The sequence below is a fragment of the Astyanax mexicanus genome, chromosome 24 (genome assembly GCF_023375975.1).
Source record: "Astyanax mexicanus isolate ESR-SI-001 chromosome 24, AstMex3_surface, whole genome shotgun sequence".
Taxonomy (NCBI): Eukaryota; Metazoa; Chordata; class Actinopteri; order Characiformes; family Acestrorhamphidae; genus Astyanax; species Astyanax mexicanus.
The window spans coordinates 4420742-4447500 of record NC_064431.1 but is presented as its reverse complement, the minus strand read 5'-3'; the positions used below and the strand labels follow the sequence as shown (position 1 = coordinate 4447500).

Here is a 26759-nt window from a genome sequence, read left to right as displayed (position 1 = left end):
TTTTACAGGGTCAGATTTGTTCCCTCTGAAGTACAAAGTCATTCCTAACAGCAATAAGTACAGATTTGTACCATTTAACCTGCAGCCAAAAGATACATTCAGTATACTGTATCACTGCACTAATAAACAATATATATTTTATTTGCACATTTTTTATTTGAAAGCCAGACAATTTTGGATCATCAAGTTTTTGAGCCATATTTAGTTGATGATAATGTTTATAATCTTTATAATCTTTACTGGCATAAAAACCATGGGTACAAAAAAGGACTTTCACTGAAAGGTACTTTTTTGTACCTCAGTATAAGGTACAGCGCCAGCGACAAGCTTTATACTCTTTTCAGTACAAATCTGTACTTACTTTTCTTAGTGTGTAGTCTAGTGTCTCTATGAGCTTTTATACCAATTTTGGCCCTAATCTTAACCTATTCTTCTGCTTAATCCTGCCCATTTATGACTGTATTTGACCCTAATCCCAACCCTGAATCATAAAGTAGTTCTATACTTAATCCTGGTCTAAATTCTAATCTTAATCCTAATGCATTTTTGAGTGAGAATCACCTGTTTTACAGTGAATAGTTTATTCACTGTAACTTACTATAATTATGACATGGCCATATACTAAAATGTCTTTTAGTGTCCAACACATCATACATCACCTATCTTTAGAGCCCATATCTATATATCTATAAGTGTCTTATTTATTATATGTTGATATAATGTATTATTATTTTCCTTAAAAACTACTTAAAACATTTGTCTAGGTTTATGTATCAAAAACAGACATGATTTATTGTACATTACTATTTCCCAATTTGCTATAAAACTGTTCATTGACATTTAAAATCTTTTGACAGATACCATTGTAAAGATAAGAGATAATCAATGTTGTTTATTCATTAATTTATTCATTCATTAATATTAATACTGTGCCTTTAAAGCTGATATGTTTGAATATGCTTTGTTCTGATTGGCTGTCCTACATTAGGTTCAATACTGGTTCAAAAACAGGTCTGGCTCAAACCTCATATCCTCATATGGGGACGTTACATTTCTGCTCCTCTGCACCATGATATTGACCCTTTTGCCTCAAATTGAGACACTACCAATACCATCTAGTGGCCACATGACAATATTACACTGAATTTGTTGAAAACAAGATGGCGGGAATCCCAGTCAAAAGTTTCTACAGCCAGTCCAGACAAAAGAAGGGCCAAGCAAAAATTCTCATTAAATATTATGTTTATTTACTTTACTTTACTTACTGTAAAAAAAAAAAAAAGCTAAAATTTTGTTTTTGGACTAACTGGGTCCTTCTGATCTCAAATGAGATTACTGGGAAAGTCTCCACATGACGAAGTTCAGTTTTTATACTTATTATTTTTTATGTCCTACTAATCTCAAATAGCTAGGAGGTTAAAACCACCAACAGGTGAAGTGAATCATATTGATAAAAGTGATATGTCTGCATATTAGATATATTAGACTACTGATTGGTGGAAACTTCACACTAGACCTCGAGCAGTTTGGACTGTGTGTCTCTCCACTCTTCCTCCAGACTCTGCTCCCTTGATTTACACATGAAATGTAAGATTTACTGATGATCAGTGATGGTTTGAAGAGTCATGTCTGTCATCTGCTGGTGTTGATCCACTGTGTTTTATTATCAAGTCTAAAGTCAGTGCAGTTTTGTTTTCCCACAAAATCTTACAGCACTTCATGCTTCCCCCTGCTACTGACAACTTATATGAAGATGCGGATTTCATTTTCCAGCAGGACTTGGCACACTGCCCACACTGCCAAAAGTACCAATTGGTCTTATATAATATTCAAATTTTCTGAGACACTGATTTTTGGGTTTTCATTGGTTGTAAGCCATAATCATCAACAATAAAAGAAATAAACACTTAAAATTGATCACTATGTGTGTTTAATACATCTATATAATAAATGAGTTTCACATTTTGTTCTGAGCTACTGAAATAAAGTAACTTTTCAATGATATTCGTGATAGTCATGCAAATGTATCTTATGTTAGTACAGACTCTCAATACAAATACGCATCTGAAAACAGGTGTGTCTGACTGATAATGAATTAAATGATTGTTATAATAAACCAGCCTTGAAACATAAACAGTACAGGTCTCATCATCAGTGCAGCAGTGGAGTTTATTTAAAGCTGTTCTCAGATTAACAGAACATTCTGTGCATTTATTCTGTACATTTACTATCATAGAACAAAAGACACATTTATCTGAACTACAGTTTGTACACTATACATATCTAATTGTTTAAAGACACCTGATTATTTTTAGCATTTTATATTTTTTCAGATATATTTCTCTGATGGTGTAGATTTACACTTTGACACTTTAAAAAGTATTGGAACATTGCTGTGAGGAGTCTGACAGAAGTACTGATGAAGGAGGAGCAACACAAGCTATTGATAACGTTTATTGATAAAGTAAATAATAATATTGTTTAACATCATAAAGTTTCTTTGATTTTAACAAATTAAAACCCTCTGGAATATAATCAAGAGGAAGATGGATGATCACAAGCCATCAAACCACCAAACTGAACTGCTTACATTTCTGCACCAGGAGTAAAGCAGCGTATAATTATCCAAAAGCAGTGTGTAAGACTGGTGGAGGAGAACATGATGCCAAGATGCATGAAAACCGTGATTAAAAACAGGGTTATTCCACCAAATATTGATTTCTGAACTTTCAGACTTTTCAAACTTTATGAATATGAATTTGGTTTCTTTGCATTATTTGAGGTCTGAAAGCTCTGCATCTTTTTTTTTATTTTGGCCATTTCTCATTTTCTGCAAATAAATGCTCTAAATGACAATATTTTTATTTGGAATTTGGGAGAAATGTTGTCTGTAGTTTATAGAATTAAACAACAATGTTCATTTTACTCAAACATAAACCTATAAATAGTAACATCAGATAAACTCAAGTGCTCTCTTAAATTCTTCTCTAATTTCTACCTCTACTTTACTGTGATAGAGAGTTTATTAAACAGGTATCTGGAAACTTTTTAACATGCTATGTTTTTGCACTTTTCCATTTCAGTTAATATGAAGATTCTTAAAAAAAAAAAAAAAAAAAAAAACATGCTATTTAGTGATTGGACCATAAGAATCTATTAGCAAATCTATAGTGCCCTCTAGTGATAATATGGTACTACTGCAAAATTGTAATATTAAGCACTAAAATAAACACCATTTTTTTCTTTTTTGTTTTAAGCAGGTAAGAACTGCGTAAACTGCAATTTGTCACTTTATGTGTTATTTAACAAAGTATTTTCATTTGATTGGCACTTCTTCTCCAGTGCATCTCATCTACAATATCTTAATTTTCTACTTTCTGCAGTGAGTCATAACTCATCATTTTGGGAAAGGAGGAAACTGGACCATCCAAGATGCAAAACATCAAAAAAGTATATATGAACCACTTTGAAGCAGAAGCAAATCATTTAAATGACACCTTATATTACACCCGAAACCTATAGACAGATTGTGTAGCCATAGAAGTTACATACAAAAGTAACAGAAGTTAATAGAAAATAAAAAAATAGAGTTTTGTAAAAAATAATAATAATAATAATAATAATAAAATAAGTATATACATTTAAATAAAATTTTGTTTCTGATTAAGTTTTTGATTTACTGAATGCTATTGGGAAATAAAGAGTATTTATACTAAAAATACTAAAACTAACACACATAATCTGGCTATAAAATAGTTTAATACAACTGTATTTAACATCTTCTCTCAAAATTGATGCAGAAAAAAAGCAATCCTGAAGATATGATCAAGCTCATATCTCTCACTTATTCTAAATAATTAATAAATAACATTAAGCTCAACACAATATAACATAACTGTAATTGTAGTACTGTGTATTCTTCAGACAAAAGCAGATTGTGAAACAAAAGTGAGTCAAATTTATTAATGGAGTTAAGGTGCTGAAATAATGACTTTAGTAAAAGTAAAAAAAAGTAAAGTGTAGACGTAGCAGCTCAATCATTTACTTAAATACTGAGTTTGATTTATAATTTACATTCGTAAGTTACAGTTAGTATTTAAGTTAATAGGCTCTGTTTTTATTTAATATAAAACTCGACATTCTGAGGTGTAAGAAGCCACAAAGCACTACTTAAACATTTGAAACTGAAGAAGAAATCCCAGACATTCACTCAAGTGAAAATTAACTTTGGTTAGCTGTGAGTTCTGGTCGTTTTGTGGTCACCTAAAAGAGATCACAAGATAAACAAAAAAAGAACATTTAAAAGTAAATTTTTGCTGCATTTTTATATGTTTTGCAAATGTGTTCTTCAGTTTTTAGCTAGACTTCAGCCATACAACCAGCCTGAACATTTAATTTAATAATAGTGAAGTCAATCAATTTAACGCTTGTGTGGTGTTCATATTTTTGTTACTCGTTTACTTTGTTACTTGTATTTAATTCAGCAAAATTAAGCAATTTTACATTAAAATGCTTTACACATGCTTACTTCATCTAAATTGCAAGCAATATAAACAACTTACATGGTTAATATTTGCCCTTTACCTTTCTTATGTTACATTTCTTTCAAAAAGTGCTACTCTTTTTTTATTAGTTTTTTTAATAAAATGTAAAAGAAAATAAATTAAACTCAAGATATGAGTAGAAAATTTGTTTAGTTTCAAATTTACAAATGAAGCAATGTTTATTAGCCCTTGGCCAAACATACTGTATGTAATATAAATGTGTGTGTGTGTGGGGGGGGGGGGGTTACAGTGTGTGTTTTTTCGAAAATGTGTTTTGATATATGTTTTTCACAAAAAATTAGCCAATGCCAATGAGTTTGAGTTAGAAAAAATATTTTTTTAGTATCATTTGATGAAAAATGACAGACCCGAACACCACACAAGGGTTAAAGTAACGAATTAAATTAATCACAAAATAATTCTGTGATAAATTACACTTCTTTGTCATTAGGACTGAGCTTTTAATAAAGTGTATTCAAATGTGAATAAAAGAATCAGTGTTAGAAACACTGAAGGCCTTATTTTAGTGATCTATAGCGCACTGGTCATGGTATTGTAAGGGCGCAAAAAATACACACCTTGCACGACTCGAAACGTGCAAAGGCATGTGCTAATTCTGTTAATTAATTATGGGTGTGTTTTAAGTGTAACGTGAAATAAACCAATCATTGTGTCACTTGTCATTCCCTTTAAGAGCCAGGTGAGCTCTGGCTTTGGCGCGTTTGTATCTTAACAGCGCGGCGCTTTTGTGTCTCGGCAGTGTCTCGGCAGAGACAGATACTGACCTGTGACCTGTGCGTTCACGCAGTAAAGGTACAGCAGCAGCTCATTTAAGGGAACAGTAATGTTCAGTAATTATTTTATTCTTTATTCTGTTTATTGTCCTTGTAAAAGCTGGATTTGTGACCACAATGCTCCTGCATGGCTAAGATAGGATTGGGCGGCTGACTGTTGACTATTGTCAGGGTTTTAATCAGTCAGTGGAGCAAGTGCATTTTCCACCGCCAAGACAGAAACATGCCAGAAATTTACCTGAACACACCTCACTTCCAGACCACCACGCCCATCAGTGTAGATTTATTCCTGAACTATGACACTATTTTAATTGTATTAATCACAACAATATTCTGTGACTAAATCAAGGATAAAATCATGATATATATATATATATATATATATATATATATATATATATATATATTTTTTTTTTTTTTTTTTTTAATGCTAGTGCTTAACTGTACTTTTAGGAAGGCAGACTAGATCCTTTTTTTACTATATTATATCAGTATAGTTAGTTTTAGTTAGTTAGTTATATCAGTATAGTTAGTTTAGGGTAGTTTTAAGACAGTGAGAGAGAGAAAGAAAGAGAAATAGAGAGAGAAATATATATAGAGAAAGTTAGAAAGACAGAGAAAGATAGAGAGAGAGAAATAGAGAAAAAAAGGGAGAGAAAGAGAAAGATGATTTCACGTTACACCCAAAACACACACATGATTAATTATTTGCAAAAGGTATTATTATTATTATTATTATTATTATTATTATTATTATTATTATTGCTTAGAACTGAAACAAAACTTCTCTTATTTTATATACTTTAGTTTGAACTCAAACACAAAGACAGGGGTTCAGTGTTAAATATCAGTTAATTATAATTACAATAGACAATTACACCCCTGCCTTTTACATATAAAACAATGCACTGTGTAAATATAACTATATTAGTCACTACATGCTATTTGAATCTACGTAGTATGTTAATTAAAATGTACCTGGTTATTCTGAACAATGTTGCCTATTGTTGTTAATTATATCCCTACAGAAATCAGCCCTCACTATAGCCTACAAAATGCAAATTATTTAAAGGTAACTGCACTACACAGCTACAGCTATTCTACAGTTCTCTAAAGCCTGGCCTCTGATGTAAAATGCTAAATATAACCCTCACATCAATACTTACATCTAATGTTGTGTCGACATTCTCAAGATTTGGCCTGAAATCTGCAGCAGAAGTTTTCTCTGTCTCATTTCCTTCTTTATACAGCTGGTATGTCCCATAACCTTAAAAATAATCAGTCAAATAATGTTAGATTTACTGTCTGAAAATTGATTATTAAAAACATACAGTATTTGTGTTGAATAAAAGAGTATAAGGAGATCAACCTGAGCCTCTGAAGTCAAAGAAGACCTCATCAAACATTGACAACCTCTTCAGATTAGACCTGCCAGTCATGGACCTAAAAAAGTGTTGATTTACAATTTAAAATAAAAAAAATGGACACACATTAAATTCAGTGCTATTTCATTATTTTACAATGTTTTAAATCATAGATTAATCCTAAAGTCATTCAAAATCTGAAGAAAAATACAAATGGAATTATTTAGTAAACACAAAAAAATGTTCAACAAACCAGTTTTTTTAAACTTTTTTTTATATATATTATGGCAGTTTTGCACATCTTGGCTGTATTTTCTCAGTTAGTTTATGAGGTAGAATCCCCTGGAAATCAAGCTTTTAGTTAACAGCTGTGTTAAACTGGTCAAGAGTTAACCAATGTGTTTGAGAGCATCAATTGTCCATATTCCAATCCATATTATCAGAAGCAAGAACTACTCAACTAAGTTAAGAAAAGAAGAACTTTCAAAACCATCAAAAACATTATGATGATGAAATTGGCACTCATCAGGACCGAAAGAGCCAGAGTATTCTTTGTTGCAGAGAAGATAAGTTTATCAGAGTTATCAGCCTCAGAAACTACAAGTTTACATCTCCCAAGATAAGAGCACCTAAATGCTTTACAGAGTATTTTGGTTTGTTTAACACTGTTTTTAAGTTACGACATAATTCCTTATGTGTTCCTTCATAGTCTGGATCACTTCACTATTCATTTACTATGTAGAAAAAAATAATAAATAATAATAAAAACATTGCATAAGAAAATATGTCAAAACTGTTGACTGGTAATATATATATTTATAGTTATGTCAAGTACAGAACACTGTTATGTATAAATTTTGAAACTGGTAAACATACATATACAGTATTTAACAACATACTGACATGATTAAAGTCATGTGACAATAAAAAGTATTGTGTATAATGACTTTTGTTGTGTTCCATAAAAGCTAAATAATGCTGCACTGAAGACATGTATAACTGTATATGGATGTAAATTGTTTGTTCACACTGACAATTTGAGCCAGACACTGCCGGTCACAATCATTACCACCCACTGCACTGTCCACTGTGGGTGGTAACGCCTTCTATGACATATCCCTTCAATCTTGTGGATCGAAGAATGTTAAATGAGTGCAGAATTCAGACATGAATGTCATCTTCATCTGACATGCACTACTATTAGGCTTTACACAAACTAGAATGATATTCACACCGCCTTGCCATGAGCACATTGCCCAGTGTTCATCCTCACTTACAAGATAGCATCTCACAACGTATACAGGTGAGGTGTATAAGTATCACAAGCATGCAACTCCTAGATCAGTTTACATTCTGCCAACCCATGACCTTTATCATGCCAGTGTTTACTGTATTTAGTTAAAACATACCATTTCCCCGCATGACGTCTTCGCAGCAGCCAAATTACTATTACCAGAATGAAGAGCAGAAACAGGGCACCCACTAAAGTTCCAAAGAGTACAGCATAAAACCCTGAAGTTCTGCTGTAAAGATCACACCTTGGCCCGTAGTATTCCTCAAAATTACTTGAATAGCATCTGATTGGGAAAAAATAGGATAAAACATTTTTATTTTATTTTAAATGTATTCCTGCCAATACACATGCTCTTTCTTCTTAAATATCATTATTAATTGTGCACTATATTGCCAAAAGTACTAGAGAACACGTCTCCACTGCTCTAGAGTCCAGAGGTGTGTTTTGCACCAGTTCATTCGATGCTTTGCATTGGTGCACTTGGTGATTGGTTGCACAGGTGCTGCATCTTATCCTGGTACCAAGCTGGAATTCACTGGAATCCTGAGAGCGACCTGATCTTTTACTTATGCTTGTAAAAGATTTCAGCATGCATGCGGTCTTGGTTTTATAAATTTGTCGCCATGGAAACGATTCAGTGATTTAGGTCAGGGATGGGCAACTTCCATGATGGAGAGGGCCACATTTTTTTCAGCATGACCATTGGAGGGCCACATGACCTCGCACTTCAAATAATTGAATATGAAAAACGCTACAAATGATTTTCAATAAGAACAAATTTTATATGAATTTATATCTGTATGTTTACAGCACCAACATTTATCAACAACTATTTTCTGCATATTAATGCATTTTAATACGGCAAAAGACAAACCGTTTGCTTAAAAAAAGTGCAAAAAGGAAGTCCTTCATATCAAAGAACAAAAAGTTTGCTTAAAAAACTGATTGCAAATACAGTAGTTCCTCTGTGTAAAATAAGTTCATTATAACAAGTCCTTCATAAGCAACAAGGACAAAACATTTGCTAATAAAAGTGCAAAAGGCATTTGAACTCATTTATAACAAAGAACAAAAAAGATTTAAAAACTGATTGCAAATAGCTCATTCAATAATAGCAGAAAACTAGACCACAGAGGCCCAACATTTATTGAAGCTAATGAGAGAGCTGTGGTTTGGCCTGCTGGCTCACAATGGACTGGATGTCAATGTCAATTTTCGTGGTTGTTTGGCAGCGCCCTCTAGCGGTCAAAAGTAGAATTACGTTTTTTGTTTTTTTGTTTTGTTTTTTTTTTAATTATGAAATTATGAAATTATTTTTGATCTATTCGCGGGCCGCACTGAGTGATGACGAGGGCCGTGTGCGGCCCCCGGGCCGCCAGATGCCCATCCCTGATTTAGGTGGATCGGTGAGTGAACACTTTTGGCAATACAGTGTATTTTATTTATTCAGGTTTGTTATCACCATCAACCTTTGTAAATCATACTTACTCGCACTCTGGTCCATCCTCCCAATTAAAGCACTCCCCATGAAAATTGCAGTAGGAGGGGTCACTTCTGCACAGACCCTCACATACCCACACACCGTCTTCAATGACCAGCGAAAAGTTGGCAAAGTCCAAAGTGCAGTTCAGGTACGGTTTTAATTCTGCAACATCTTTAAAAAAAGATAATAATAAAAAAAAAACAAAGACGTGGGATCTTGTTTTTGGAGCAATCATTTAGAATTAGTATTTAATAACAGAAATGATTAATTACCATTTATTATAGCCTCTGGCATTACAACATCTCCAAAAGAAACATTGGTTTCAAGTTCTTTGCCAAGAATCTCCAATGTATTAGAATCATTAAAGATTTTCCTCAGTTCTTCTTCTAGATTGTTGTTGAGAAAATCAATTTGTGATTGATTGTTGGGATAGATGTATTCCGCACTACTGTTGACGATGACACTTCCTTCCCTGAATAAAACGAATATTAAACAGGTCATGATACCACCTTACATTATGACAAGTAATATACAGATGAAGTAACAGTAGTTTAATAAAAACACACCAGTAAAACATAACCTACCTAAAACTAATAATGTGCACAGCTCTGAAGTTTTGTGGGTTTGCTTTTTTGTAGAAATCATTAAGCTGCAATGCAATAAAAAATAATAGAGGCAGAGTTAGATTAAAAAAATATTAAAATTAGGACGTTTTCACACCTGCATTTCTTTTTTATTCCAGTTTTCACACATAAGTAGGGCACTTAATTTTAGTGATTTATAGCGCATTGTTTTTTTTTAATGCATCGTGTAGCTAAATTTAGGGCGTGTCGGTGTGTGTTTGGTATCGTGAGGGCACCAAAAAGTATAGGGTCACCACACCAGTGGAGAAGATCAGGTTTTTTGTGCATTATTTAGTTAAACACCCCTAGTGAAAAAAAGTAGATTAAAGTATACTAAGCATTACTATGCTATAGTGCACTAAAGTGTTCTTGTAGCCACTTTATTATTAATCAGTATATTTAAAGAGTGATAAAATGGAACAACTTTTTTTGTACTTATTATATACTATATATATTATAAACTTTAATTGTATAAAAAATAATTACAAAATCTTACTTAAATTGTGCTAAAATGTATGTAACTGTACTAAAATGGAACTATTTTAAATATACTTCAGTAACATTTAAACATACTACTTTATGTATGTAACCCCATATTTTAAATATGCTTACAGTAATATTATAATACATTTAAAGAGTATTACAACTGTATCACTATTTATTATACACCAGGTATATTAGAAATGTACTAAAAAAATAATGTTAAATATATTTACATTAGAGTACAAATATGCTTCTTGTTCCTGTCTTTTGTAAGTAGCACACTTCTAGTACTTTTTCTTATTTAAAATTACTTAGTAATAAATAATACTTAGTAATAAATTACTTTTTTAAAAGTTACATGATACATTTTACTTTAAATGAAGTGCTGTTATAGCTGTTTTTATCACATTTGCTTAAAATGTACAAAAGCATATTTGGAAATCAGTATTTTAGAAGTATATTGAATTACATTAAACTAAAAGGGACTATTTTTTAATACACTATATTGTACTTTTTAAAAAAGTATGATCGAATTTTACTTTCAAACATGTGATGAAAGCATAATATTAATGTATGTTTAATATATTTTAAGTAAGTACATAAGTCTGTTAGTATATTTAAAGCATACTTAGACATTTGTCAATATGTTTTAAGTAAAATTAAGCATATATATATATATATTTCATTTAATCAGGGATTACTTCTAATGAGATTTATATCAAACTTTATCAGCAATGTATTATATTTTTCTGAAACAGTAATCTGACCTCAGTTTCTCTCCCTATTTAAATACATAGGATACTGTTTTTGCATGACTGAAAATAGCTGCCTGGCTGTGTTGCAAAGATGAGCAGAATGAAATGACTTTGCTAAAAGGACTTTGGTATTTTAACTGTGTGAAAACAAATAAAACCAAAAGCGAAAAAAAAAAACACTTCAGACTTTGACCAGTGGAACTGATGTGAAAACGCCATTAGAGACAGATCAAAGTTGTATTAATGTAATGCAAACTTTACTGTTTTTCCATACATACCACGGGCATTAAAGTGCTAATCAAGCTTTTGGATTCCGGGGAAGTCAAATTTTCATAGGCAGAAGTGTAATTCTTTTCTATCTTTAGAGAAACAGTTGCATTCCTGACCAGACTTGTCCCAGCTGTAATGAGATTTTTAAAGTTATAAGTGTGTCAAATGTTCATTAGTAAATACAGCTGTTGTACAATGAAACTGAAACACCTGGTTTTAGACCACAGTAATTTATTGTGGTGACGGACAGTTCTGGTGGAAACAGGAGAGTTGAGGTGCACATTGAATTCTGCGTGATTTGATCAGCCGTGGTTTTATGTTTTTTGGATACAATCCGGGTTAGCACCCGAACATCCCTTTCAGATAGCTTCCTCTTACAGCATCCACAGTTAATCTTGTTGGATGTGGTTGGTTCTTCTTGGTGGTATGCTGACATTACCCTGGATACCGTGGCTCTTGATGCATCACAAAGACTTGCTGTCTTGGTCACAGATGCGACAGCAAGACGTGCACCAACAATTTGTCCTCTTTTGAACTCTGGTATGTCACCCATAATGTTGTGTGCATTGCAATATTTAGAGCAGAACTGTGCTCTTACCCTGCTAATTGAACCTTCACACTCTGCTCTTACTGATGCAATGTGCAACTAATGAAGATTGGCCACCAGGCTGCTCCAAATTAGCCATGAAACCTCCCACACTAAAATGACAGGTGTTTCAGTTTCATTGTCAAACCCCTGTAGATAGATAAAGAATACCAATACTACAACTTGCCCAATAATAAACAATCATTCTGAGGTGTACTTACACAATATCACTGTTGCAATGTTGCAGGAACCGCCAGAAGTGAAATTAATGCAATTACTTGGCGTAGTTTCACTCATTAATATGGAAGTATAGGAACTGGTAGTTGGAAGAGATATGGTTGATTTCACTTGAGTGGAAGAGGAGAGTGTCATTTGAGTCACTTTACCAGTGGAAGAGGAATGTAAAGTGGTAAAAGCAGCAGGAGATTTTGAAGACTGATTCGTAAATCCAATGGATGGTTGAGTTGTTAGAGTAGAAGACTGTTTAGTTGTTGTATTCCCAGAAGGTGTCAACATTTCAGTGGTTGGTCTGGACGATATTGTTGCATTTGTGAAAGAAGACGTTGTTTCTGATGTCTGGGTTGGCTTTTCTGTTAAATTTGTAGTCAGTGTTGGGTTTGTAACTGTTGATGAAAGTGTCTCCTTCGTTGTGGGTTCTAGATGAGTAGTAGAAGTAGATTTGGTAAATTCGAAGGAAGGTTGACTCGTTGATGTAGCAACCTTTTCAGTGCTTTTCATTTGAGACTGTGTCACTATTTCAGAAGTAGATCCTGAAAATAATGTTGCATTTGTGGTAGAAGACGTTTTTTCTGCTGTGGTGATAGATGACGTTTGGATTGGTTTTCCAGTTGAATTTGTTACTGATGTTGGGTTGGTTGGGATTGTTGAGGAAGGTGTCTCCTTTGTTGTGTGGTCTGGATGAGTTGGAGCAGTAGATGTAGCAGGTGAAATGAAGTGAGTGGGTTGAGTGGAATGAGAGGCTTCAGTTGTGGAGAAGACAGTGGCTTGTGTGGGTGTTGATGATGTAGGGATAAATGAACTTGCAAATGTTGAAGTTTCTGTTAATTTTGTAGTCAATGATGTGGTTTCTGTGGCGTTTTGGGTTGTGATAGATGTTAAGGTTGTGGTTGAGTTGGTTGATGATAATAAAGTTGGCTTTTCAGCTGTGGTAGAACCTTCAGATTGGGTAGTATTTAAAGTTTCAGTTGTTAAGCTTACTGATGTTGAGAAAGGAGATGATGTTGAATTTGCTTCTTGAGTTGAGAGAACCAGAGGACTCTGTGTAGGTTCTTCTGTTGTAGTTATTGTCACAGATGTTTGTAATGGGTTTGCTGTGGTTGTCATCTCCACTGTAGAGCTAAATTCAGTTGTTAATGTTGAAGAACCAGCTTCAATTGAGACAGTAGATTCTGATGATTGTTGACTTGTCCCACTTGTACGTTCTGACGTTTCTCTTGAAGTATGTTCTGTTGAGCCTACAGTGGTAGAACTTTCAGATTGAGTAGTTATTGAGGTATCAGTTGTTAAGGTTGCTGATGTTGGGAAAGAAGATTTTGAAAGCATTTCTTCAGTTGAGGGAACTAGAGGACTCTGTGTAGGTTCTTCTGTTGTAGTTATTGTCACAAATGTTTGTAATGGGTTTGCTGTGGTTGTCATCTCCACTGTAGAGCTAAATTCAGTTGTTAATGTTGAAGAACCAGCTTCAATTGAGACAGTAGATTCTGATGATTGTTGACTTGTCCCACTTGTACGTTCTGACGTTTCTCTAGAAGTATGTTCTGTTGAGCCCACAGTGGTAGAACTTTCAGATTCAGTATTAGGTGATGTAACAAGTATTGGGTTTGATATAGTAGATGTTAAGGTTGTTGTTGAGTTGCTAGATGGTAATGAAATTGGCTTTTCAGACGTGATAGGACTTTCAGATTCAGATGATGTAGTTGGGCTTATCAATGTGGCCGATGTTAAGAATATTGTTGACTCACTTGATGGTGATGAAAGGGACTCAGCCGTTGGGTAGGACGACACTGAAACTGGAGTTTCAGTTGTAGTATGTTCTATTGAGCTTGCAGTGGTAGGACCTTCAGATTGAGTAGTGATTGTGGTTTCAGTTGTTAAGTTTGTTGATGTCATTCCTGTTGTAGACCTCAGTTCAGTTGTTGAGACTGAAGAACTGGCTTCATCTGATAAAGTAGATTCTGAGTATTGTAGACTTGACCCACTTGTAAGTTCTGAAGTTTCTGAGGATTGTCTAGTTATTTCTGTTGATTTGAGTTCAGTTACAGAACTTTCTGTTGAGCCCACAGTGGTAGAACCTTCAGATTCAGTATTAGTTGATGTAATAAGTATTGGTCTTGATGTGGTAGATGTTAGGGTTGTTGTTGAGTTAGTTGGCGGTAATGAAATTGACTTTTCAGATGTGGTAGAACCTTCAGATTGGGTTGGATTTAAAGTGTCAGTTGTTAAACTTGTTGATGTTGAGACAGGAGATGGTGTTGAAAGTGCTTCTTCAGTTGAGAGGACCAGAGGAGTTTGTGTTGGTTCTTCCTTTGTAGATATTGGCACAGATGATTTTAGTGGGGTTTCTGGTGTTGATGTAATTTCTGCTGTGGAACTCAGTTCAGATGTTGACACACTGGTTTCATCTGATACAGTAGATTCTGATGACTGTTGACTTGTCCCACTTGTATGTTCTGAAGTTTCTCTTGAAGTATGTTCTGTTGAGCCTACAGTGGTAGAACTTTCATATTCAGGTGATGTAGTGGGGCTTATCAATGTGGCCGATGTTAAGAATATTGTTGAGTCACTTGATGGTGATAAAAGAGACTCAGACGTTGGGTAGGACAACACTGAAACTGGAGTTTCAGTTGTAGTATGTTCTATTGAGCTTGCAGTGGTAGGACCTTCAGATTGAGTAGTGATTGTGGTTTCTGTTGTTAAGTTTGTTGATGTCATTCCTGTTGTAGACCTCAGTTCAGTTGTTGATGCTGAAGAACTGGTTTTATCTGATAAAGTAGATTCTGAGAATTGTCTGGTTATTTCTGTTGATTTGAGTTCAGTTACAGAACTTTCTGGTGAGCCCACAGAGGTAGAACCTATAGATTCAGTATTAGGTGATGTAATAGGAGTCTCTGCTGGTTCTGTTGTAGATACTGTCACAAGTGTTTGTAATGAGGTTTCTGGTGTTGGTGCCATTCCCACTGTGGAGCTAAATTCAGTTCTTAATGTTGAAGAACCAGCTTCAACTGAGACAGTAGATTCTGATGTAGTTAGGCTTATTGAAGTGGCCGATGTTAAGAATATTGTTGAGTCACTTGATGGTGATGAAAGGGACTCAGCTGTTGTAAAGGATGACAATGAAACTGAGGTTTCTGGAGTTTCAATTGTAGTATGTTCTATTGAGCTTGCAGTGGTAGGACCTTCAGATTGAGTAGTGATTGCAGTTTCAGTTGTTAGGATTGTTGATGTCATTCCTGTTGTAGACCTCAGTTCAGTTGTTGATGCTGAAGAACTGGGTTCATCTGATGGTAATGAAACTGGCTTTTCAGCTGTAGTAGAACCATCAGATTGGGTAGGATTTGAAGTGTTATTTGTTGAGCTTGTTGATGTTGAGAAAGCAGAGTGTGTTGAATGCACTTCTTCAGTTGAGACAAACAGAGGAGTCTCTGCTGGTTCAGTTGTAGATTCCAATGGTTGTTGACTTGTCCCACTTGTAAGTTCTGAAGTTTCTCTTGAAGTATGTTCTGTTGAGCCCACAGTGATAGGACCTTCAGACTGAGCAGTGATTGAGCTTTCAGTTGTTAAAGTTGTTGATGTTGAGAAAGATGATGGTGTTGAATTTGCCTCAGTTGAGAAGGGAGTCTGTGTAGGTTTTTCTGTTGTTGGTATTGTTAGAGATGTTTGTAGAGGAGTTTCTGATGTTGATGTAAATCCCACTGTGGTCCTCAGTTCAGTTGTTGACTCTGAAGAACTGGTTTCATCTGAGACAGTGGATTCTGATGATTGGTGGCTTGTCCCACTTGAAATTTCTGAAGTTTGTAAGCCAGATGTACAGTTCATTGTTAAGTCAGTGGCTGAAGATGAATGTGGCTCATCTGTTGTGTAAAATGAACTGCTTTGTGTAAATTCCTGGGTTGTTGAGATGGTGGTATTTGATTCAGTTGCAGGTTCTGTTTTGCTTGCGGAGGTAGTGCCTTCAGATTCAGTACTAGGCGATGTATCAGATGTTAAGCTTATAGATGTTGATAGAGGAGATGATGTTGAATGGTCTTCTTCAGTTGAGAGGATGGAATGTGTTGATGTAAGTTCTGCTGTAGATATTGACAAAGATGTGTGTGATTGGGTTTCTGATGTTGGTGTTAATCCCACTGTGGATCTGACTTCAGTTGTTGACAAGGAAGAGCTGGTGTCATCCAAAGAAGTAGATTCTGACGATTGATAAGTTGTCCCATTTGTAAATTCTGATGTTTCTGAGGATTGTCTAGATGTTTGCATTGTAATGTAATCAGGTGTGGCTGAGGATTCAGGCTCTGATGAAGCAGACATGCTTTGTGTAGTAGATGGATAGGTAATTGTTGAATCAGTTAATGAAGATGAATTTGGCTCATCTGTTGTATAAAATGAACTCTTTGTTGTAAATTCCTGTGGTGAAGAAATGGTGGTATTTGATTCAGTTACAGGTTCTGTTGAGCTTGCATTGGTTGAGTCTTTAGACTCAGTACTAGGTGATGTACCAGACGCTAAGCTTATAGATGTTGAGAGAGGAGATAATGTTGAATGGTCTTCTTCAGTTGAGACGATAGACGGAGTCGATGTAGATTCTTCTGCTGTAGATATTGCCACAGATGTTTGCAATGGGGCTTCTGATGTTGGTGTCAATCCCACTGTGGAGCTGAATTCAGTTGTTGACTCTGAAGAACCAACTTCAGTTGTGACAGATGACTCTGATGATTGGTGGCTTGTCCCACTTGAAAGTTCTGAAGTTTGTGAAGAAGAAGAATAGGTAATTGTTGAGTTAGTTGATGAAGATGAATGTGGCTCAACTGTTGTGTAAAATGAACTGCTTTGTGTGAATTCCTGGGTTGTTGAGATGGTGGGACTTGATTCGGTTACATGTTCAGTTAAGCTTGCAGTGGTTGAGTCTTCAGACTCAGTACTAAGAGATGTATCAGGCGCTACGCTTATAGATGTTGAGAGAGGAGATGATGTTGAATGATCTTCTTCAGTTGAGAGGATTGAAGGTGTTGGAGTAGATTCTTCTGCTGTAGATATTGTCACAGATGTTTGTAGTGGGGTTTCTGAAGTTGGTGTCAATCCCAGTGTAGAGCTCAACTCAGTTGTTGACTCTAAAGAACCAACTTCAGTTGTGATGGATGATTCTGAAGATTGTTGGCTTGTTGCACTTCTCCCAGTTGAGTCAGTGGAGGAAGATGAATGTGGCTCATCTGTTGTGTAAAATGAACTACTTGGTGTAAATTCCTGGTTTGTAGAGATTGTGGGACTTGATTCAGTGACAGGTTCCATTGAGCTTGCAGTGGTAGTGCCTTCAGATTCAGTACTTGGGGATGAATCAGATGCTAAGCTTATAGATGTTGAGAGAGAAGATGATGTTGAATGGTCTTCTTCAGTTGAGAGGATTGAAGGTGTTGGTGTAGATTCTTCGGCTGTAGATATTGACTCAGATGTTTGTGGTGGGGTTTCTGAAGTTGGTGTCAATCCCACTGTGGAGCTGAATTCAGTTGTTGACTCTGAAGAACCAACTTCAGTTGTGAAAGATGACTCTGATGATTGGTGGCTTGTCCTACTTGAAAGTTCTGAAGTTTGTGAAGAAGATGAATAGGTAATTGTTGAGTTAGTTGATGAAGATGAACTTGGCTCATCTGTTGTGTAAAATGAACTGCTTTGTGTGAATTCCTGGGTTGTTGAGATGGTAGGATTTGATTCAGTTGCAGGTTCTGTTTTGCTTGCAGTGTTAGTGCCTTCAGATTCAGTACTAGATGATGAATCAGATGTTAAGCTTATAGATGTTGAGAGAGGAGATGATGTTGAATGGTCTTCTTCAGTTGAGAGGATTGAATGTGTCGATGTAGATTCTTCTGCTGTAGATATTGTCACAGATGTTTGTGGTGAGGTTTCTGAAGTTGGTGTCAATCCCACTGTGGAGCTGGAATCTGTTGTTGACTCTGAGAAACTAGCTTCAGTTGTGATGGATGATTCTGAAGATTGTTGGCTTGTCCCAGTTGATGAAAATGAACTTGGATCATCTGTTGTGTAAAATGAACTACTAGGTGTAATTTCCTGGTTTGTTGAGATAGTGAGACTTGATTCAGTTACATGTTCAGTTGATCTTGCAGTGGTTGAGTCTTTAGATTCAGTACTAGGCGATGTACCAGATACTAAGCTTATAGATGTTGAGAGAGGAGATGATGTTGAATGGTCTTCTTCAGTTGAGAGGATTGGAGGTGTCGGTGTAGATTCTTCTGCTGTAGATATTGTCACAGATGTTTGTAGTGGGGTTTCTGAAGTTGGTGTCAATCCCACTGTGTAGCTGAATTCAGTTGTTGACTGTGAAGAATTAACTTCAGTTGTGACAGTTGACTCAGAGGATTGGTGGCTTGTCCTACTTGAAATTTCTGAAGTTTGTAAACCAGATGTATACTTCACTGTTGAGTCAGTTGATGAAGATGAACTTGGATCATCTGTTGTGTAAAATGAACTACTTGGTGTAAATTCCTGGTTTGTAGAGATTGTGGGACTTGATTCAGTGACAGGTTCCGTTGAGCTTGCAGTGGTAGTGCCTTCAGATTCAGTACTTGGGGATGAATCAGATGCTAAGCTTATAGATGTTGAGAGAGAAGATGATGTTGAATGGTCTTCTTCAGTTGAGAGGATTGAAGGTGTTGGTGTAGATTCTTCGGCTGTAGATATTGACTCAGATGTTTGTGGTGGGGTTTCTGAAGTTGGTGTCAATCCCACTGTGGAGCTGAATTCAGTTGTTGACCCTGAAGAACTGGTTTTATCTGAGAAAGTCGATTCTGAAGATTGTTTGCTTGTCCCACTTGAAAGTTCTGAAGTGTGTTCAGTAGATGTATAGGTAATTGTTGAGTCAGTAGATGAAGATGAACGTGGTTCATCTGTTGTGTAAAATGAACTACTTTGTGTAAATTCCTGGTTTGTAGAGATTGTGGGACTTGATTCAGTGACAGGTTCCGTTGAGCTTGCAGTGGTAGTGCCTTCAGATTCAGTACTTGGGGATGAATCAGATGCTAAGCTTATAGATGTTGAGAGAGAAGATGATGGTGAAAGGTTTTCTTTAGTTGAGAGGATTGAAGGTGTTGGAGTAGATTCTTCGGCTGTAGATATTGACTCAGATGTTTGTGGTGGGGTTTTTGAAGTTGGTTTCAATCCCACTGTGGAGCTGAATTCAGTTGTTGACTCTGAAGAACCAACTTCAGTTGTGACAGATGACTCTGATGATTGGTGGCTTGTCCTACTTGAAAGTTCTGAAGTTTGTGAAGAAGACGAATAGGTAATTGTTGAGTTAGTTGATGAAGATGAACTTGGCTCATCTGTTGTGTAAAATGTACTGCTTTGTGTGAATTCCTGGGTCGTTGAGATGGTGGGACTTGATTCGGTTACATGTTCAGTTAAGCTTGCAGTGGTTGAGTCTTCAGACTCAGTACTAAGAGATGTATCAGGCGCTACGCTTATAGATGTTGAGAGAGGAGATGATGTTGAATGATCTTCTTCAGTTGAGAGGATTGAAGGTGTTGGAGTAGATTCTTCTGCTGTAGATATTGTCACAGATGTTTGTAGTGGGGTTTCTGAAGTTGGTGTCAATCCCAGTGTAGAGCTCAACTCAGTTGTTGACTCTAAAGAACCAACTTCAGTTGTGATGGATGATTCTGAAGATTGTTGGCTTGTTGCACTTGCCCCAGTTGAGTCAGTGGAGGAAGATGAATGTGGCTCATCTGTTGCGTAAAATGAACTACTTGGTGTAAATTCATGGTTTGTAAAGATTGTGGGACTTGATTCAGTGACAGGTTCCGTTGAGCTTGTAGTCACTGAGTCTTCAGACTCAGTACTAGGTGATGTTCCAGATGCTAAACTTATAGATGTTGAGAGAGAAGATGATGGTGAAAGGTTTTCTTTAGTTGAGAGGATTGAAGGTGTTGGTGTAGATTCTTCTGCTGTAGATATTGTCACAGATGTTTGTAGTGGGGTTTCTGAAGTTGGTGTCAATCCCACTGTGGAGCTGAATTCAGTTGTTGACTCTGAAGAACTGGTATTATCTGAGATAGTCGATTCTGAAGATTGTTTGCTTGTCCCACTTGAAAGTTCTGAAGTTTGTAAAGTAGATGTATGGTCAATTGTTGAGTCAGTTAATGAAGGTGAATGTGGCTCATCTGTTGTGTACAATGAACTACTTTGTGTAATTTCCTGAGTTGTTGAGATGGTGGGACTTGATTCAGTTACAGGTTCAGTTGAGCTTGTAGTCATTGAGTCTTCAGACTCAGTACTAGGTGATGTTCCAGATGCTAAGCTTATAGATGTTGAGAGAGAAGATAATGGTGAAAGGTTTTCTTTAGTTGAGAGGATTGAAGGTGTTGATGTAAATTCTTCTGCTGTAGATATTGTCACAGATGTTTGTAGTGGGGTTTCTGAAGTTGGTGTCAATCCCACTGTGTAGCTGAATTCAGTTGTTGACTCTGAAGAATCAACTTCAGTTGTGACAGTTGACTCAGAGGATTGGTGGCTTGTCCCACTTGAAATTTCTGAAGTTTGCAAACCAGATGTATACTTCACTGTTGAGTCAGTTGATGAAGATGAACTTGGATCATCTGTTGTGTAAAATGAACTACTTGGTGTAAATTCCTGGTTTGTAGAGATTGTGGGACTTGATTCAGTGACAGGTTCCGTTGAGCTTGCAGTGGTAGTGCCTTCAGATTCAGTACTTGGGGATGAATCAGATGCTAAGCTTATAGATGTTGAGAGAGAAGATGATGTTGAATGGTCTTCTTCAGTTGAGAGGATTGAAGGTGTTGGTGTAGATTCTTCGGCTGTAGATATTGACTCAGATGTTTGTGGTGGGGTTTCTGAAGTTGGTGTCAATCCCACTGTGGAGCTGAATTCAGTTGTTGACTCTGAAGAACCAACTTCAGTTGTGACAGATGACTCTGATGATTGGTGGCTTGTCCTACTTGAAAGTTCTGAAGTTTGTGAAGAAGACGAATAGGTAATTGTTGAGTTAGTTGATGAAGATGAACTTGGCTCATCTGTTGTGTAAAATGAACTGCTTTGTGTGAATTCCTGGGTTGTTGAGATGGTAGGATTTGATTCAGTTGCAGGTTCTGTTTTGCTTGCAGTGTTAGTGCCTTCAGATTCAGTACTAGATGATGAATCAGATGTTAAGCTTATAGATGTTGAGAGAGGAGATGATGTTGAATGGTCTTCTTCAGTTGAGAGGATTGAATGTGTCGATGTAGATTCTTCTGCTGTAGATACTGTCACAGATGTTTGTGGTGAGGTTTCTGAAGTTGGTGTCAATCCCACTGTGGAGCTGGAATCTGTTGTTGACTCTGAGAAACCAGCTTCAGTTGTGATGGATGATTCTGAAGATTGTTGGCTTGTCCCAGTTGATGAAAATGAACTTGGATCATCTGTTGTGTAAAATGAACTACTAGGTGTAATTTCCTGGTTTGTTGAGATAGTGAGACTTGATTCAGTTACATGTTCAGTTGATCTTGCAGTGGTTGAGTCTTTAGATTCAGTACTAGGCGATGTACCAGATACTAAGCTTATAGATGTTGAGAGAGGAGATGATGTTGAATGGTCTTCTTCAGTTGAGAGGATTGGAGGTGTCGGTGTAGATTCTTCTGCTGTAGATATTGTCACAGATGTTTGTAGTGGGGTTTCTGAAGTTGGTGTCAATCCCAGTGTAGAGCTCAATTCTGTTGTTGACTCTGAAGAATCAACTTCAGTTGTTACAGTTGACTCAGAGGATTGTTGGTTTGTCCTACTTGAAATTTCTGAAGTTTGTAAAGTAGATGTATAGTAAATTGTTGAGTCAGTTAATGAAGGTGAATGTGGCTCATCTGTTGTGTAAAATGAACTACTTTGTGTAATTCCCTGAGTTGTTGAGATGGTGGTATTTGATTCAGTTACAGGTTCAGTTGAGCTTGCAGTTGTGGTGCCTTCAGATTCAGTACTTGGTGATGATTCAGATGCTAAACCATTTGATGTTGAGAAAGGAGATACTGTCGAATGGTCTTCTTCCGTTGAGAGGATTGAAGGTGTTGGTGTAGATTCTTCTGCTGTAGATATTGTCACAGATGTTTGTGGTGGGGTTTCTGAATTTGGTGTCAATCCCACTGTGGAGCTGAATTCAGTTGTTGACTCTAAAGAACTGGTTTTATCTGAGACAGTCGATTCTGAAGCTTGTTCGCTTGTCCCACTTGAAAGTTCTGAATTTTGTGAAGTAGCTGTATAGATAATTGTTGAGTCAGTGGATGAAGATGGATGTGGCTCATCTGTTGTGTAAAATGAACTACTATGTGTAATTTCCTGGTTTGTAGAGATGGTGGGACTTGATTCGGTTACATGTTCTGTTGAGCTTGCCGTATTTGTGCCTTTAGATTTAGTACTAGGTGATGGATCAGATGCTAAGCTTATAGATGTTGAGAGAGGAGATGATGGTGAATGGTCTTCTTCAGTTGAGAGGATTGAAGGTGTTGGTGTAGATTCTTCTGCTGTAGATATTGTCACAGATGTTTGTAGTGGGGTTTCTGATGTTGGTGTCAATCCCACTGTGGAGCTGAATTCAGTTGTTGACTCTGAAGAACCAACTTCAGTTGTGACAGATGACTCTGATGATTGGTGGCTTGTCTTACTTGAAAGTTCTGAAGTTTGTGAAGACGAATAGGTAATTGTTGAGTTAGTTGATGAAGATGAACTTGGCTCATCTGTTGTGTAAAATGAACTGCTTTGTGTGAATTCATGGTTTGTAAAGATTGTGGGACTTGATTTAGTGACAGGTTCTGTTGAACTTGCACTGGTAGTGCCTTCAGATTCAGTACTTGGGGATGAATCAGATGCTAAGCTTGTAGATGTTGAGAGAGATGATGTTGAATGGTCTTCTTCAGTTGAGAGGATTAAAGGTGTTGGTGTAGATTCTTCTGCTGTAGATATTGTCACAGATGTTTGTAGTGGGGTTTCTGATGTTGGTGTCAATCCCACTGTGGAGCTTAATTCAGTTGTTGACTCTGAGAGAGTTGACGTCTCGTTTTCTTTCAATTCTGAAGTTTGTGTAGTGAAGTTTGTGAAACTTCCTGTTGTTTCAGCTGGTAAGGAAGAGTTTAAGAGTAACATTGAGTGTTAATATGAATGAAACTGGGTAATACTGTGGTTTGGCTTGTCTGGCTTATAAAAACAGTGAGCTTTGTCTGAAAATGCCCAATAGCGTTACTGTACGTTGGATTTTGCCATTTGTTTACCAAATTACCATCACGCAAATGATGCTGATTTCTTGTAAATGCCCTGTAAAATGTGTACATGCATTTTTAATTCTGGGCATTTAAAGCTCACCAGTTACATTCCAATAGAATATATTTTTATTTGTATTCAAAATGGCTTATTTTAAAGGACCTGTGAAAAAGGAAACCTGACATTGGGAAAAAGCTCTTGTTTATAGTCTAGTCATTGAGTATTTTTCTTCTCTTTAATTTATTAACTGTATTATTTGCACTATATGGCACACATAAACTCCTTTAATTTTCCCAAAAATTGACAGTGCACTTTATAATCTGGTGCGTCTTATGTATGAATATAACCAGTCAGGTATTAAGGAGCTCTAAAGCCACTCCACTGAAGTACAGCATTTTAAGGGTGAGTTTTCAGTGAAGTTTCTTCAGCACTGAGGCTATTATTAGCATTAGCCATATTAGCCATTTAAAGGCAAGTAGTCTGCTTGTTTGCCTTGTTAAAACAAGCTACGTAGGACAAGCCGCTAGATGATTATGGCCTGGATTACCGAAACACTCATGGTTTATCAGTGTAGCTCTGTCGGGCAGCATTTACTAGCGCTAAGCGCTGCTAACCACGGCTAACCACGGCTAGGGAAACGTGGAGACACCCTTGTTCCTTCCTAGTGTCACCTAAAATGCGCCTTATAATCTGGTGCACCTTATGTATGAAAATAGACCAGAAAATAGACGTTTATTGATAGTCCACCTTATAATTCATTTTTTTGTTTTATTTTTCTGTCATGGCAATTCCTTTGTTTTAAGAGCAACAATATGTTTTTGCTTAGTTTACTTTTCTTGCCATTGTCGCTTCTGGCATGCTCAAAAAAAGTTTGGAGCCAAATTTCTGTAAAAATGCTTTGTATAAATTTCAATTTCCTATTTTTCATGATAAAATCAAAATTTAAATAACCTAAAATATTACACAGTCAAACAATGATTACATTATTTTCATGCTGTATATCTATCTGTTATCTGATTAAAAAGAAAAGACATTTTAGACTGTAAATTGTTGTACTATTTGCTGTATTACGTGCGTCTACAAATGATGAAGTGGTGTAGAACAAAGTCAAGTGCTTGGATTTTCAAAAATCTGATTATTCCAAGTTATTTTTCATAACTGACGTAGAAATAGGTTCCAGGCATCAGGTAGCATTTTCATAGACATTTCATGTAATAGCTTTGATCTTTGATGTAGCTTTTAGAGGCAGTTATCTCATATCTCACATATCTGATTGCTGCCGTACACCATCAGCATCAAGCATAACATTATAAACACTTCCTCTTTTCTACAGCCATATTTTTCAGTTCCACTGAACAAATAGAAGCACTTTGTAGTTCTATATTAGTTACAGACTGTAGTTTTATATCCATTTCTCTGTATATTTTATTATTATTATCTTTCTTTCACCCTGTTCTTTTCAGCACTGCAGACACATTGATTGATTAGCATGGTTGTAAGGTGGTGGTGTAGGCTATGATGTGTTAGTAGTGCTGTGTGTTGTGCTGATGGCTAGTGACTGAGTGGATCAGATACTGCAGCAGTGCTGCTGGAGTTTTTAAACACTGTGTTAAATCACTCACTGTCCTCCACTCTATTATACACTCCTAACTACAGTTGAAACACCTTGTAGATAAAGTAAAGTTGGCTAGTTGGTGAGTCTCATATGAAGGTGGACCTGGTTTAGAAGTGACATTGAGATGTTTAGGAATTCACTGCAGTGATAACCAATTATAAGTGTATTTTTCTGTAATTATAAATGTACTTATATACCTATAAAGTGCTCCTATATGCTCAGCAGAGCTAAGAAAATTAATAATTGGTATAATTAGACAGAAAATGCTGAATAAAATCCTTCTATGAGAAATCCTTATGGAAGTATAGATATCAATACTAGTGCATCTCCAAAAATTAGAATATTATTGAAAAGTTACTGTATTTCTAATTCAGTTCAAAATGTGAAACTCTCATATTATTATTTTAAGCTATTTATTATGGCTTAAAGCCAGTGAATTTCCATATGTCAATGTCTCTGAAAATGTGAATATTTAATAAGACCAATGGGTACTTTTTTTGTCAGTGTGAGCAGTGTGCCAATTAAGTCCTGCTGGAAAATGAAATCCACATCTCCACAAACGTTATAAGCAGAGGGAAGCATGAAGTGCTGTAAGATTTTCCAGGAAAACAAAACTGCACTGAATTTAGACTTGATAATAAAACACAGTGGATCAACACCAGCAGATGACAGACACGTCTCTCCAAACCATCACTGATCATCAGTAATTTTTACATTTCATTTAGAAAATCAAGGGACCACAATAGTGTATACTATTGTTAAAAAGTGTTAAAAACTTACCCTGAGATGTTATGGTAAATGCTGGTAGCAGAATGAGTACAGTCAGTAGGATGGCAGAAGGAAGCGTTGGTTTATTACCCAGAAGCAGTTCTTCGAAAGTTCCCATGTTGTCTGATAAAAATCAGTCCTTTTGTTGTTTATTCATTCGGGTTTTCCTCCTTTCTGTAAAGTCTGTCTCTGGAAGAACTCTGAGGTGGCTTCACATCTCTGGCACTGACTGGCTCATGATGGAGGGATGAGTATAGTTCTTTCCGCTGTAGCCAGTGTGTCATCAAGTAGTTGGGAAAGGTAATGTTCCCACCTTAAGTAAACCACTATAATTGGAATGAGCACAGAGACACTCACACCCCACTGAAATATTACTATATCAAAGAGTTAATCTATAAACCATTTCAACAATCCAGTGCGGAGTTAGTTTAATACAGTTTGATATAACAAAGAAAGATATAACTGGAGGTGGAAATAGAAAGTAAACTATTTTCAAAAGTGAAAGAAGAACATGAATTTGAACATTTCCCAAAACTAGTCAATTTAGCATCACCATGGACTAAATAAGACACATTGAACATACATAAAAACTAATATTTACATTTAAAATCTAAACAGAGCCTGACTTTTAGGGTATGTTTTAATATTCAATACTTCCTCTCTACTTTAGACCACTAGCATTGGTTTAAGAGTTGCTAACCC

The 26759-nt window shown here is 36.0% G+C and overlaps 1 protein-coding gene across 1 annotated transcript; it reads right to left on the bottom strand.

Annotated features, from left to right (window-relative positions):
• Window positions 1-3721: 3721 nt before the first annotated feature.
• LOC103029183 (serine-rich adhesin for platelets) lies at window positions 3722-26461 on the bottom strand. The gene is made up of 11 exons (XM_049471986.1): window positions 26070-26461; window positions 19780-23532; window positions 12418-17454; window positions 11619-11740; window positions 10064-10128; window positions 9752-9951; window positions 9485-9650; window positions 8112-8279; window positions 6708-6781; window positions 6505-6605; window positions 3722-4263 (listed from the first exon to the last, which is right to left on the bottom strand). The coding sequence occupies exons 1-11, from the start codon at window positions 26173-26175 to the stop codon at window positions 4222-4224; spliced, it is 9834 nt and encodes a 3277-aa protein (XP_049327943.1). The 5' UTR covers window positions 26176-26461; the 3' UTR covers window positions 3722-4221.
• Window positions 26462-26759: the final 298 nt, after the last annotated feature.

Bases quoted from the DNA above. Each gene is read 5' to 3' on its own strand.
- LOC103029183 (XM_049471986.1), bottom strand. From the start codon at position 26,175: ATGGGAACTTTCGAAGAACTGCTTCTGGGTAATAAACCAACGCTTCCT. The intron at 10,129-11,618 runs GTATGTATGGAA...ATTGCATTGCAG, and splicing joins TTAGCACTTTAATGCCCGTG to CTTAATGATTTCTACAAAAA. The intron at 4,264-6,504 runs GTAAGTATTGAT...GATCTCTTTTAG, and splicing joins ATGTCGACACAACATTAGAT to GTGACCACAAAACGACCAGA.